Source organism: Takifugu rubripes, chromosome 13 (genome assembly GCF_901000725.2).
Source record: "Takifugu rubripes chromosome 13, fTakRub1.2, whole genome shotgun sequence".
Taxonomy (NCBI): Eukaryota; Metazoa; Chordata; class Actinopteri; order Tetraodontiformes; family Tetraodontidae; genus Takifugu; species Takifugu rubripes.
In genome coordinates, this window is record NC_042297.1 from 13,552,033 (window position 1) to 13,564,307 (window position 12,275).

Consider the following 12,275-nt stretch of genomic DNA (forward strand, 5'->3'; position numbering starts at 1 on the left):
GGGTTGGCCCGATTGTGCTGCTGGCACCGCCCGGCTGTCTGACTCCGCCCCGCGGGCTGCCTCCACCTTTCCAACGCTCTTCTCCTTTTCCTGAGGCCACGAATTTCCAATGTCTGCAGACACTTGCTGAAGAGAGGTGGTAAAGAAAAGTTAAATCATCCACCCATCCATATCTCTTATCAGTATTCTCTATATAGACATGACAGCGGATGTAATTTTCAAATCTAAGGGTGTTTACCCTCAAATTTGGTCGTTTGTTTGAAACATTAACATTACACAGCAGCCTTGGTTCATGCAATTTGGCCAATAATTCAATGAATAGTCTCACAGTGTCGTTTATCCTAACATTTACGACTGTCTTTTGCCGCCCTCTCCTCAAAGTCACCATGGTGATGGAGAATCTGACATTTGCTCTAAACCGGCTCCATTTTTGATGTTATGCATCAGGTTTGTTAGCCTTAAAACTTTATCTCGTAAACTATGTAAGATTATACAGTATCTTGACAGGTATGAAAAGGTTGCCAGCAGTAGTAGCACTTATATATGGACATGTATTTTGGTTTTAATTTGTACACACTGGAATAGATTTTGAAGTCAATGACTTACTGTCATTCCAGGGCTTGTCATGATTCATAACATGCGTCGGTGCTCCAGGCTGAACAGCTTTTCCTTGCTGGGCCACATTTACATCCCAGGTGAGAGTTGAGAATGTAGATATAGTTTTAACAGCTTTTTAACATCCTGATCAACTTCTTTGATTCATGAATGTAGATAATTCCTGTCAGTTGTCCGGTTGTGCTTCATGTTTTAAGTGTTTACCATGTCTCTGTCAATAAAGCGTTTGGTTTTTCTTTCTCCTATTTCAGTGAAAGAGGAATTTGAACTGGTGCCAAAAAGCAGATCCTGAGGGAGGTTTTTGATTTACAGCATTAGTAGTTTAAGGATATTAGTATAAATTTGCAATATTTGTTGGTGTGTGTTATTCATGTTGTATAAAATTATAATATTTGTGTGTTTGTGTGGACGAGGTTTGCATGTGTGAAGAAAATAATTGAAAAGAGTTTGTAAGTTTGATGGGGACCTGGTTCCTTTGATAAAGCCTGCTGCTGTATGCTAGTTCTTAGCGTTGTGACTAATTCATCTCTGTGTCTCAAACTATGTATTTGATGTATGAGAGTGTGTAGGAACCCCAGTTGTTATTAATGTTTATTATTTTATTATAGTACATATGTAGAGCCACGTTTTGTGCCTCCCAAACCTTTTAAATATGAAATATCCAATGTATAAATGTCTCTCCGCTCTGCTGAAACTGCAGTCTTGCTGAGATCATTATGGGAAATATACAGGGATGAGCCTCAACATTAATTCCAACTGAATTAAACATCCCATTTGAGCACAGAGCTATAGACATTAAAAGACTTGTGAATGTCTTGTGAAATTCATCACATTAGTCCAGGAGGTGATAGCAGGCTGTAAATACAGACAGAAGTGATCAAGTCTTTTAAAAAAAACCTTCTATAATTGAAGAAGAGAAACTGTATATGTAGAGGAGTTAAATGGAGAGACAGGGTCAATCACCCTGCTTTCCTCTTCATGAACGACTGTATTCTTTGCACCATCTTGATGAGACAATTCTTTCTTTTCTTCTTCGCTGCTTCCTCGGTCACATTTGCTTCTGCTTCCGTTTCAGCCTTTGCTTCTTTCCCCATGTGTGAAGCTTTGCTGAAGAAAAGCAAAGAAAAACCCTTCGTCCGTTTCCTCTTCTGTCGACTGTTTGGCTGCAGCAGCTGCTGACGTCGCCGTCTGTGAGGATTTGTAACTGTGGCAGCACATTTTCCCGCTTTGTGACGGAACTCTGCATTTGCTCAGTCTCACAACTGGCCATTGTTGTGTTGACCTCTTGAACGTGCGTCTCCAGCGTCCATGTTTCGACGGCATCTTTTCTTCTTGACGATCTTCATGACCAGCAGAGGGTTGTTCCCTCTGTCATAACTTGTGTTCTTGTCAGAAACAATTGGTGGGCATTTCGTTAAGTGCTGTCTCTTGTTCCTGATGTGTAGAAACTCAGTGTAGTTTGAGGTTCCGGTGATCCCTCCATAGTCTTCATTAGTCATAACAGGACCATCGTCCCATTCTGTCCCTCTTGAAGGACATTGAGGATTTCTGCCACCTGTGCAACCCTCATCGTGCTCATCCTGATACGAGCTGCTCTTTCTTGCCACCATCTCCTCAAAGTCACCTTCATCAGGACAGAGAAACTTCAAATTGTCCTTGTGGGTGTTTTTCATCTTGGAGTCTGCAACAGAGCTAGAAAAGTAGTAGCGTTCTGTCACGTTACTGTTTGTGTTGAGGAGCTCCCTCAAATAAAAGGACATTGTTGCCTTCATCTTTAAATGGCTTTCTTGTTTGTCCTTTTATGATGCATGGTTCAAAAGCCTTTCTTTGATCTATACATCAAAGAACCTGGGTCTCTAGCTCTTTAAAAAAGATGGCGATAAATTATTACATTTCCATCATTTTAAAAATGACGGAAATTAAATAATTTATCAGTTTACATGGGGGAAAAAATCTGAACTAACTTCAGTCGGTATATGGAGGAAATTCACACAATCTTCATGCAATTTTCAAACACATCTTTTGCATTTCCAAACTGATTTCACTTTGTTTGTGGACAAGGTTCAATTTGAATTACACTGTGAAACACTCATAAGGTCTTTTAATTTATTTAACCATTAACACAAATGCACTCATATTTACCTTGTTTCAATGTCTTAAATGAACAGAAAATCATTTACGGTATTTTATTGTCACAACAATGTAAATGCAGACGTTTCTGTTTCAGTTGATTGTGTCTGAAGCACATTGAAACCCCTTAAAGATGACTGACAAGTCTCTTGTCTGTTTGTATTCACAGAAGTCCTTACCCAGAATCCCAGTAAATCTCCTAATCTGGCCCACACCTGCCACAGCTCGGCTAAAGCTATAAAGCCGGGGTCACGGCCGCCTGCTGTCAGTGTGAAGGACTCTTCTTGAGACGATGGATCAGGACACAGGAAACATATCTGGTGTTTTTCTGATGCAGCCGGTGCCAACAGGATTGCTGAGGCTACACGAAGAACAGGGAATGAGAAGAAACCACAGGGAATACTAGAAGGTGTGTTCATGATGTTTGCATTGCTAGATGGGATGAGTTAGCTTAAAATGATCAAACTCATGCAGAGATATTGCCGGAAAAGGTAATGCCTAAGGAAAACCAGTAAAAGACCTTTGTGGAGAATGAGAATTACATTTAATTAGTTATTGATTTATCTTCTCTGCCACGGCAGCGTCTCTCTCTGGTGCTGAAGTGACGAAGAGACACGTTGCCACTGCTGCGCCTTTTCACATCAGCTCCATCACCAGTTGTCCTGCCCACATCCGTGCTCTCCTGGCAGATCCTTCTGAAACTGGACTATCTTCCCCGAAGGACTCAAACCAAGAGGACTTATTTTCCGTAGAAGTAAGATGGAGCGCTGATGCAGCAGCGCGGAGCACCTAAACGTGTTTGAGGACGGCGCAGCCTTGGATTCACCGTGGAACCAGAGTCCGCCCGGGCCGCCAGCCTTTGGGCTGGAGACGCTCCAAACCAGGAACTACTCCGTGGTGTTACTGATCCAGCTCAGCCTCCTGTTGTTCGACCTGTTCGTTAACTCCTTCAGCGAGCTGCTGATGGCCGAACCTGCTATCCAGCTGATACTTTTCATGTGAGTCAGCAGTCAGAAAAGTACCTAAGACCCATCTGAATACTAAAAAACATACAAACACTTCTGCGGGGACAATGTTTTGTGTTTGCAGCTCACACACGTTCTCTCTTCTCTCACAAAGTATCCAGGACACTGCCATCCTCCTAAACCTGATCATCATTCTGTTGATGCTGTCGAGCACCTTCGTGTTCCAGGTAGGCCTGGTCGCCATCTTGTTGGAGCGGTTTAGAGCCCTGCTAATGCTCTCAGCTCTCTATCTGACCTTCAGCGTCATACTGCACTCTTGGCTCGTGGTACGTGCCGCTCGCACATACATTTTTTGGAAGTAAATTTAGATGTACCAGCATTTGTAAACTGGCTTGGTGTAATAAAAACATTTTTTTTTTAACATTATTCTCAGAATCTGCGACTGTTTGACACCACCAGGTTCATTTGGACCGACGGACTTCAGGTGATGTTTGTTTTGCAAAGAACAGGTAAGGTCAAAGTTAGATATGGAATTTTCTCTTTCTCCTTTTTTCCTGAGAGTAAAAGCAGCCTGTTTTGTGGTCGCAGCCTCGGTGTTGTACTACTACTGGTACAAACGCACCTCTGAGTATCTAGGCGACCCCCGCCTTTATGAAGACTCGCCCTGGCTACGGGAGGCCTACGCACGGGTCAGACAGTGACGCCGTTTCCTGCTGAAGCTGGAAGGATTGTGCCAAATGCCTGTAAGAACTATCTTGTCTCATTGTTCAGGTGGTCCAAATCTCTCACACAGAGATACTCTCACCTCATGCCATTTCTTTATTTTGTTAATGAAGTACAAATTTATTAAGCTGTTTTGGAAATGCCTAAGATTCCAGGATCCTTTGAATCATTTTGTGAGTTTGGATTCCATGTGTTGGTTTGAATACAGTAAAACATTTTGACCTTTCATGAGTGAGTCTGTGTTTAGTCGATTGGTTTCAAATCCCTTCCATCAGGTCTTGTTCCCAGAAATGACTGCAGCTGACGCAGCTGAAGCTGCGACTTCAGCTCTTCGTACTCTCTGAGGAGTGACTCCTTCTGCGGGTTGAACTATACACCAGGAAGAGGCAGAAGGGTGTGAGGGGAGGGCTGATTATCTGGATTCAAATGACAGATGACTGCAGGATGCAGACCGAACTTACCGACTTTACAATTCTATGAAAATGCTCCGCTTCTTTTTGTCTGCCAAACTGCAAACAAATGTTCAGGAATAAGGTTAGTTCGGGTTCACACAGTCTGATTTGAGAAAGAACAGATGGCTAAAAGGTGACGGTATATTTATTTTATGCAACAGAACGTGGCCACGCAGGCCAACTCTCAGCTTATGTTGAACGGAGGACTCACCCTGAGGCAGATGAGAGACAGATAAGCCCAAACCTCTGTGTTCTGCCTGATCAAACGACTGGCCTCAATCAAGGCTTGCTCAGCTGTAACCAGCTCCTCCATCTACACAAACACACGCACCTAATAAGGTTGATATTTTCAGCCTCTTCATATGGAAAAGGAGGATGGGTTTTACCCGGTAACAGGTGGATCCTAGTCCCAGCCAGGTCAGGCAGGACGGAGACTGCTCGCAGGCCTGCAGATAGACGGCTCTGGCCTGCTCATACTGAAAGTTCAAAATCAGAGATCAGCACTTGAGTTACTCACCTCCATAAGCAATCCAAAAAAGGATTCCTACTAATGTAACATAACGGCCAAACATCAGCTCCTGTCAGTATCTGACCTTCTCCTGTTCAAAGTAGATAGAACCCAGACGGAGGAGGACAAGGTGAGCATCTGACAGCTGCTGTCGACAGTTCAGGCTCCTTTCGTAGCTCAGCCGAGCGTCTTCGAACGCGTCTTGCAAATAGTGACAGTGACCGTAGAGCGCCAAAATATCAGCGAGGCCCTCAGCATTCTATTGCACATATTAATCCAGACATTTAGAATGGTGATAATTCTAAGGTGTACGTGTGAAAGAACTTAAAAAAATGTGGGGACATCACATTTCCATTGTGCTTACCCGGCTACTTTCGCACAACACCTTCTGGAGGCTGGCAGCAGCTTTAGAATAGTCTCCTCTCAGCAGCTGCCATTGGCCAAGATGAAAACTGTAAGAGATGCTCTGACCACCTTCTGAGCAGAGCAGCTCCTGGGATAGAGCCTGTTCTGCCATCTGACAACAGGAAAACATGCAGCAGCGTGTGTTTAGAATCACAAGTTCCTCATAAACACGTCTGGTCTCACAGCCGGACCAATTGGGTTGTATCTAGATTCACTGAGTCCAGCACAGCATGTGTACCTGTAGAGCAGAGTTCTTCAGAAGGAACTGTAGCGTCTGGATGTAAATGGAAGAGGAATGTTTGGCAGGAAGTGTGCAGGGACTGGCTGGAGACTCCTTCTCTGGTCCGGTGGTGAGTTGTTTGCTTTCTGGTTCTGGGAGAAGAAGAAGGCACCGACAGTCAAGTCTAACAGCATGACTCAGGAAGCCCTCCTCTTTAAAACACCAGAAATAACAGTCAGAGCAGCATTTATTCTCTCTCCATCTCACCTGATTCAATCTTACCATCCTCGGCTGGTAACCTGTCCTCCTTGTTCTCACTTTCCTTCCTGTCCTGGTTCACTTCCTCCTCCACTGGTGTTTGCGGTTCCATCAGTGCCTTTCTGGCCTCCTGAAAAGCCCACTCAGTCAGGATGGATTCATTCTGGCGCTCATAAACCAAACCTAAACCGCAGACACAGAAACTCAGATGTCCAGTGAGACTCATTCATCATCACGTTGTGAGCTCTGGTGCAAAGTTGAAGATTGGATTTTCTTGCTGTTATTTAAAAATAAGGTTATGTTACATTTGTACAAAGAATTCAGTAACCCCTTATATATATAAAATATCCTTTGGCACACAGCACAACTTTAAATAATGAGATTAAAGACAGTAAATTCTTAATCTAATAAAAATTGATCCTTTATTGGCAGCAACATGACAGGTCTCACCCAAGAGTGTCCAGGCCACCACACTCTGAGGTTCAATCCCTGCGGCTCTCTCCAGGAAAGTCTGGGCATCTTTGTAATGTTCATACATGATGGCTAAGACTCCGCACATCATTAGGCTGTGGAACAAAACAATACAAGCTTTTTGGTTCAAAGAAAGCTACCGGTAACTCAAAAAGTTTAACAGGTCTGAAGTCAATCGAGCATTTGTAACCTGGGATTGTGTGACTGGCTGATGGACAAAGCGTCACGGTAACATTCTTTAGCCTTCATGTAATCCTGCATCAGCATATAGAGGCCTCCCCACTCAAACATGTAGGAGGGATCATTAGGGTGCCTCACCACCAACTGCAGCAAAAAAGGGGGTCAGCTCATGAATGCATGCACTCCATGTACAATTATGACATGAAAAAGACAAGTTAACATAACCTGAGGGTAAACAAGATGTTTTTTTAAATAGAGGGATTCACAATTAAACTAATTCATTTAATGTAAAGGTGGTATATGAATATATAAAGAGAAAAAAGAGGAGCACAGTAAAGGGTTCAAAATTTAACCCTTGTAAAAAACTGCAGACAGGAAGAGGCAGAGAACTCAAATCATCTGGCTGGATAGAAAAAGAACCTGCACTTTGATTCCTTGAGGAGTTGCAACCCTATTAAGAGTAGACACTTTACTTACCTCTTGGTGGTACTGAACAGCCAGCTGATAATCCCCAACAGCCTGAGCCTCCCTGGCAAAATGCTGCAGCTGAGAAGAACTCAGGTGAATCTCATCCACGAAATGATCTTCAACATCACATGAATAGATCTGGAAAAGCACAAAGGATGAAGATATGCAGTCTGCACACTCAGCGTAGACAATGGGGGGGGTGTTTACCTTGTTGAGAGCCACATACGTCTGGTCCACCAGGCAAACGTAGAGCTTGTTGATGAAATCGCTCAGCTCCTGCTGGTCAGTAAATGGTTCTCTGCGCTGCATCACATTACGGATGATCCTCACAACTGCAGGCTGGCACAACAGAAGGTCTTTACACGTTTGTTGCCAACATGAGGAAAACACTAGAAAATGGTTACAAAAGAGTTTCAAGGTCCTGGTGATGCTTGTTGGTCCTCTGACCTCCATCTGTTCCTTGAAGGTAAAATATCTCCCAGATGCAATAAGCGCTTGCTTTAGCTGAGCCTTCATTTGCTCCCGGCTACAGGTTTTTGAAAGAATTTGTTCTTCCCCAAATAGTTCCTTGCACTGCTCTGAGATATGAGCCACCACACTGCCCACCTGCTGGTGGAAGTAACGCACAGCCTGTGGAAGAACAATGGAGACTTCAGGATTATCATTTTTCACTGTATTAAAATGATAATAAATGCATTTTACTCTCTCTGCTTGGCTTGGAGGCAGTGGAAAAGGAGGCCTGGGTGGTATCAACTGTTTCACCCTGCAGAAAAAATGTACGTAAATAACATGATTTTAAAGCATCACTTTTACCAAGGTCAAACCTATTATCCATAGATAACATCGAATACAAAATGATGAATGACATTTTACCTTTCAGCCAGCTCCTCTGAAGACATTTTGTGAACTAGTGGTTTTTCCAAGGATATCTCAATGATGATGTAAGTTCTGGCTTTCATGCACATCTAGCATATTCAGAAATAATTGGTCAGAAAAGTCTATTTCCTAACAGGGTCAAAGCTTATAAGACATATGTCAGACTTTCAACTACCTAGAAAAGTTTTACATAAATGTTTATTAGTGTCTTTTTTGGGAAAATGCATTTTAGCTACCTCCTTGGACTCAGTGCGCGGGCCTGCGGCTGAGGTAGCCCGACCTTTCTGGCTGTCTGCAGATTTAATGTTCTCTCGTAGCACACTGTAGCTCTTACTGGTCTTTAGGGAGAAGATGAATAACAAACTTTGAAATATTTTTAATAGTGAAGATGCAGATTAAAGTTGCACACACATTTCATGAGAACATTTTCTGTGCGCATTAATGTGACCTTTTCCAGTATCTCCTCCTCAGAGAAGGGCTGAATGCTGTAAGCACCTCGCGTGCGCTTCACACCGGGATACAGGAGTCGTCCCAGGTCCACAAATGCCACCCCATGGAAGGGGATCTCTGGATTCTTTATGACCGTTTACGTCCACACACACACACACACAGTAAATAGTAAAACAATAAACATGACACACATTTGTCGTACACTCTCACCACCTTGGGGTTTGGAGGCTTCAGCCTCATTATCTCCACTGGCCAGAGTCTGTTTTCAATAATCATCTGCTGCAGCCTGGTATTACAAAAAAATATTTTAATTTTTAATGCTATTGTCTTGTTTCAGTGACAGGATTTTTTCTCTTAACATTAAGCAATTTTGTCTTCCAAAAGAGAGCAATGTCATACATGACAAGTCTGGCGCAAAATCAATTTAAAATATCCAGACTTGGTGAAATGATTGTCAAAGTAAAACTAAAAGCCACAAATATTATTTTGCATCCAAGCGAATAAACATGAAGCAGCCTGGCTAAAGACAGGTTGAGGAACTGTGTGAGCAGCTCACATGATGGTTCCACGTGGATCCAGATAACAGCAAATCTGTGTATCCCAGCTCACTCGATTCTTTGTGGTCTCCACCTCGGTTCGAAACGTCTGGTCCTGTTGGACCAATCACAACTTTTGTTACTTAGTCGTTTCCCTGACTCGAAAGCTTGGCAGGGTACTTAGTTGTACACATCTTTTTCTTAATTCATGTGGTAAGACAGGGCTTTAAAGGACATTTTAGAATAGTCTGGCAATTAAATCACCTCTAAGCCAGTCAACTCGCCATCTTCCTGGTCAATGGACTCGTCCAGGAAAAATGTGTCAGGCAAAAAGTGGTTCCCTGGGACCAACAGCTCCTGATTTGGTCTCTTTTTCTGACGGCACTTCTCCTCCATCTGGCGCCCTGCCTTCAGTTTCCCATCAGAAAATATCAGCGCCTGACTTTTCTGGTTCAGAGAAGGAGTGTTAAAAGTGATTCTGTGGCTCCATCTGACTGGACAGGACCGAGATTCAGAACTATAATCCCAAGCGTCTTGAATAAGGGCTGTCTGATAAAACAGTAGCTCAGTCCATTCGATGAAACTATATGAAAAATTACTCACTTCTTCGGTGAGTGGCACCTCCACGGCAGCAATGTAGGTGGGACTCTGGCCAGACGGCTGCATCCATGAGTCAGGGACCGAGTAGACCGTCTCTACAGTGACCCGCAGCAGGTTGGAGGTGGAGAGGTCAGCGTCAGACATCAGCGTGTCAGACACGCTCACACACACATCAAGGGACGCCTGCAATCACAGGAAACAGTTGCACTGTAGATACCAATTTATTATAAAATCATTAGTATATTAAGGGCATTTAATGTCTCTTACCTTGGGTTCTGCAACCTTTTCTGAAATCTGGTAGGAGAATGTTTTATAAGTTTATACTGGCCAAAAAGATTTCAGTTTTATTCCAAACAATTTTCAGGCTCTTCTGGACATGTGTAAGTTTGTAATAAAAAACAATATGACCCTTCATTTGAGAAAACAGTGATATTTGGTTGAACTTTCACACACTGACCACGGAGCTGGAATTTCGTGCACCTTTGGCAGGGGCGATGACCGCAGGATTCAGCGGGACTGTTGATGAAAAGCTGCAGCAACCTTAAGATGGATGGAAAAATTGTAATTTAGAGGGGAAAAACTAAAAATATTAAGCATTTTAAGGGAAATACAGGGAGCCAAATCATAGTTTCTAAGATGAGGAAGCTCTACCTTGTAAAAGTGGTAGCAGGTCAACCACAGCTTGGCCCAAAACTGCCTTGTCCTTGCCTTTACTGGGCGTACTTGCCGCCTTTCCCTTCTTCTCTTCCACAGAATCTGTCACTGTCACTGACCAAATCAAAATGATTCATTTGAATCAGTGGATGTTCTGTTTATAGTGCAATAGTTTAAAGGCAATAGTGAGTGAGCATAAAAATCTTAAATGGCTGATGCACATAAAAGTAGCAGTGTGCAACTATCACTAATAACTCATTGTGGTGTTAACGAAGGGAAGGTGGTAAGGCATCTGTTCTGAAATACACAAATAAAATCTATAAGGTATGTCAGAAAAGTAACGACTCTTCTTACATATGACCGGTTTTTGGGCGAGGTCAGTGAGAGTTTGGGCATCACTCGAGCAACTTAAGCAGCAGGTGAAGTTGAAGTCAACACAGTTCTCCACAGGGTCAACTTGCACGTTGCCTGAGTTCCCCAGCAGAGTTTCGTCAAATTCAGCAAGCAGAACAACCTGGTAGCCATCTGCCTTTTTCTCTTTCTGAAAAAAGAAGGGAGACGTTCTAATTATCTTAAGTCTTTAACCCATTACAGACATTTTGGTGTATTGTGTCTATTTCAAAAGAAACACATTAAATCAACAATGTAATGGCAGAAGCAAAAGTGTGTGTGTGTGTGTGTGTGGGGGGGGGTGGGGGGGGGGGGGTGTATGCATTTTTTTTGAATTATTCAAAAATTTATCATGAAGATGACTGCTGACAAATACAGTACAGTATATGATATACTGTATATTATAGAATGTAGTGGCGATATATCAACGTTAGCAGCTCCTTTCTGCCTTTCTGAAACATCGCGAGAATTCGGAGACAGCGTCTAACAAAGCTCATCAGATAACAAAGCTTTAAAAAGTAAAGCATTTCGTCTTTCATGTCATAATCCTTTAGTCTACTCTTAGGTAAAAGTAATTAAGCATCACTTGATACACCCCTGAAGTCCACGGCCCTCTTTTGGTTTTTTGCGTGGCTTCCTGAGCTAATACACCGCTAATTCGCTAACAACAGTAAAGTAAACTTCCGTCGCTTAAACCTAATTTAAATGACGGTGAAAGGTATACAACTTTATCGCCACTGGAAACGTCCGCGAACAAACATACCAGGTTGTTTCCACGAATGACATTTATCGTTATGGGCAATTTAACTCCGACAGCGCCTTCAGCGGACCCCATTGTTTCCATGGCAACGGCGGTTGTGTAGGGACTAGTGACTCGTCAGGTTAGCAGGATTCCGAGTGGGGTGTCAGTCAGAATAGATCAGTAAAAGGTCAATAAGCTGGTAAATGCGACAGCTGTGGGGATTTATAGTCTTTTACTCTGTATTTCTTTCTTTGTCGTCGCTGATTGTGTTAGCAGCAGTGTAGGGGGCCGTTGTAATTCAAGTCACAGCTGTAATATAGTGTTACTTTAGATCAAAGCTCCTTTGAATATCATTGAAAGATCCAGTGCCACAGCCTCTTTGATCCTTTGAGCCTTATCTTATCTTAGATTGTTCTTTACGCCTTAGTGGGTGGACACTTTTTTTTTTTTAAACTAAAATTGTTTAAAGAAATATTACTTGTAGCTGTTATACTGTTTATCTGAAAATTATTTTCTATATATATTGCAATACTCATGTTTCTATTTCTGCCAAGGCAAAAGTGAAAGAAATTTAGTAAATTGTGCTTATAATACAACCGAGGTATTTAATTTTTCTTTTCTTTTTTTTTTTT

General features: G+C 42.6%; 2 protein-coding genes and 1 long non-coding RNA gene across 6 annotated transcripts; 2 read left to right on the forward strand and 1 right to left on the reverse strand.

Annotated features, from left to right (window-relative positions):
* Positions 1-104: 104 nt before the first annotated feature.
* On the forward strand, positions 105-1,604 carry LOC115252047 (uncharacterized). Its single transcript, XR_003890495.1, has 3 exons — positions 105-139; positions 618-695; positions 867-1,604. It is a non-coding gene; the product is annotated as an uncharacterized lncRNA (long non-coding RNA).
* A 1,143-nt stretch (positions 1,605-2,747) lies between these two features.
* Positions 2,748-4,657, forward strand: LOC101072341 (transmembrane protein 138-like). The gene is made up of 5 exons (XM_029846750.1): positions 2,748-3,154; positions 3,327-3,743; positions 3,865-4,036; positions 4,144-4,219; positions 4,299-4,657. Exons 2-5 carry the CDS (start codon positions 3,709-3,711, stop codon positions 4,409-4,411), a joined length of 396 nt encoding a protein of 131 aa, XP_029702610.1. The 5' UTR covers positions 2,748-3,154; positions 3,327-3,708; the 3' UTR covers positions 4,412-4,657.
* cfap70 (cilia and flagella associated protein 70) lies at positions 4,506-11,930 on the reverse strand. 4 transcript variants are annotated; one of them, XM_029846748.1, is made up of 26 exons: positions 11,665-11,930; positions 10,866-11,052; positions 10,509-10,625; positions 10,315-10,397; positions 10,125-10,151; positions 9,861-10,040; positions 9,522-9,704; positions 9,278-9,372; positions 8,932-9,007; positions 8,720-8,845; positions 8,508-8,609; positions 8,269-8,360; positions 8,098-8,158; positions 7,843-8,025; positions 7,603-7,734; positions 7,405-7,533; positions 6,938-7,071; positions 6,727-6,842; positions 6,301-6,459; positions 6,037-6,170; positions 5,758-5,910; positions 5,479-5,652; positions 5,272-5,361; positions 5,097-5,198; positions 4,895-4,942; positions 4,506-4,802 (listed from the first exon to the last, which is right to left on the reverse strand). In XM_029846748.1, the coding sequence occupies exons 1-26, from the start codon at positions 11,743-11,745 to the stop codon at positions 4,677-4,679; spliced, it is 3,090 nt and encodes a 1,029-aa protein (XP_029702608.1). In that variant the 5' UTR covers positions 11,746-11,930; the 3' UTR covers positions 4,506-4,676. The 4 variants fall into 4 exon arrangements, with proteins under 4 accessions (XP_029702608.1, XP_029702607.1, XP_029702606.1 ...); XM_029846747.1 differs by having other exon boundaries at positions 4,507-4,802; positions 6,286-6,459; positions 8,935-9,007; XM_029846746.1 differs by having other exon boundaries at positions 4,507-4,802; positions 6,286-6,459.
* Positions 11,931-12,275: the final 345 nt, after the last annotated feature.

What these genes read in the sequence shown, in the direction of transcription:
- LOC101072341 (XM_029846750.1), top strand. Translation starts at nt 3,709, where the DNA reads ATGGCCGAACCTGCTATCCAGCTGATACTTTTCAT. An exon ending in ATCCAGCTGATACTTTTCAT is followed by an intron (nt 3,744 to 3,864) that starts GTGAGTCAGCAG and finishes TCTCTCACAAAG; the next exon opens with TATCCAGGACACTGCCATCC. An exon ending in GTTTGTTTTGCAAAGAACAG is followed by an intron (nt 4,220 to 4,298) that starts GTAAGGTCAAAG and finishes TTGTGGTCGCAG; the next exon opens with CCTCGGTGTTGTACTACTAC.
- cfap70 (XM_029846746.1), bottom strand. Translation starts at nt 11,745, where the DNA reads ATGGAAACAATGGGGTCCGCTGAAGGCGCTGTCGGAGTTAAATTGCCC. An exon ending in CACGAAATTCCAGCTCCGTG is followed by an intron (nt 10,152 to 10,314) that starts GTCAGTGTGTGA and finishes TTCTCCTACCAG; the next exon opens with ATTTCAGAAAAGGTTGCAGA. An exon ending in CTCCAAGCCAAGCAGAGAGA is followed by an intron (nt 8,026 to 8,097) that starts GTAAAATGCATT and finishes GTTCTTCCACAG; the next exon opens with GCTGTGCGTTACTTCCACCA.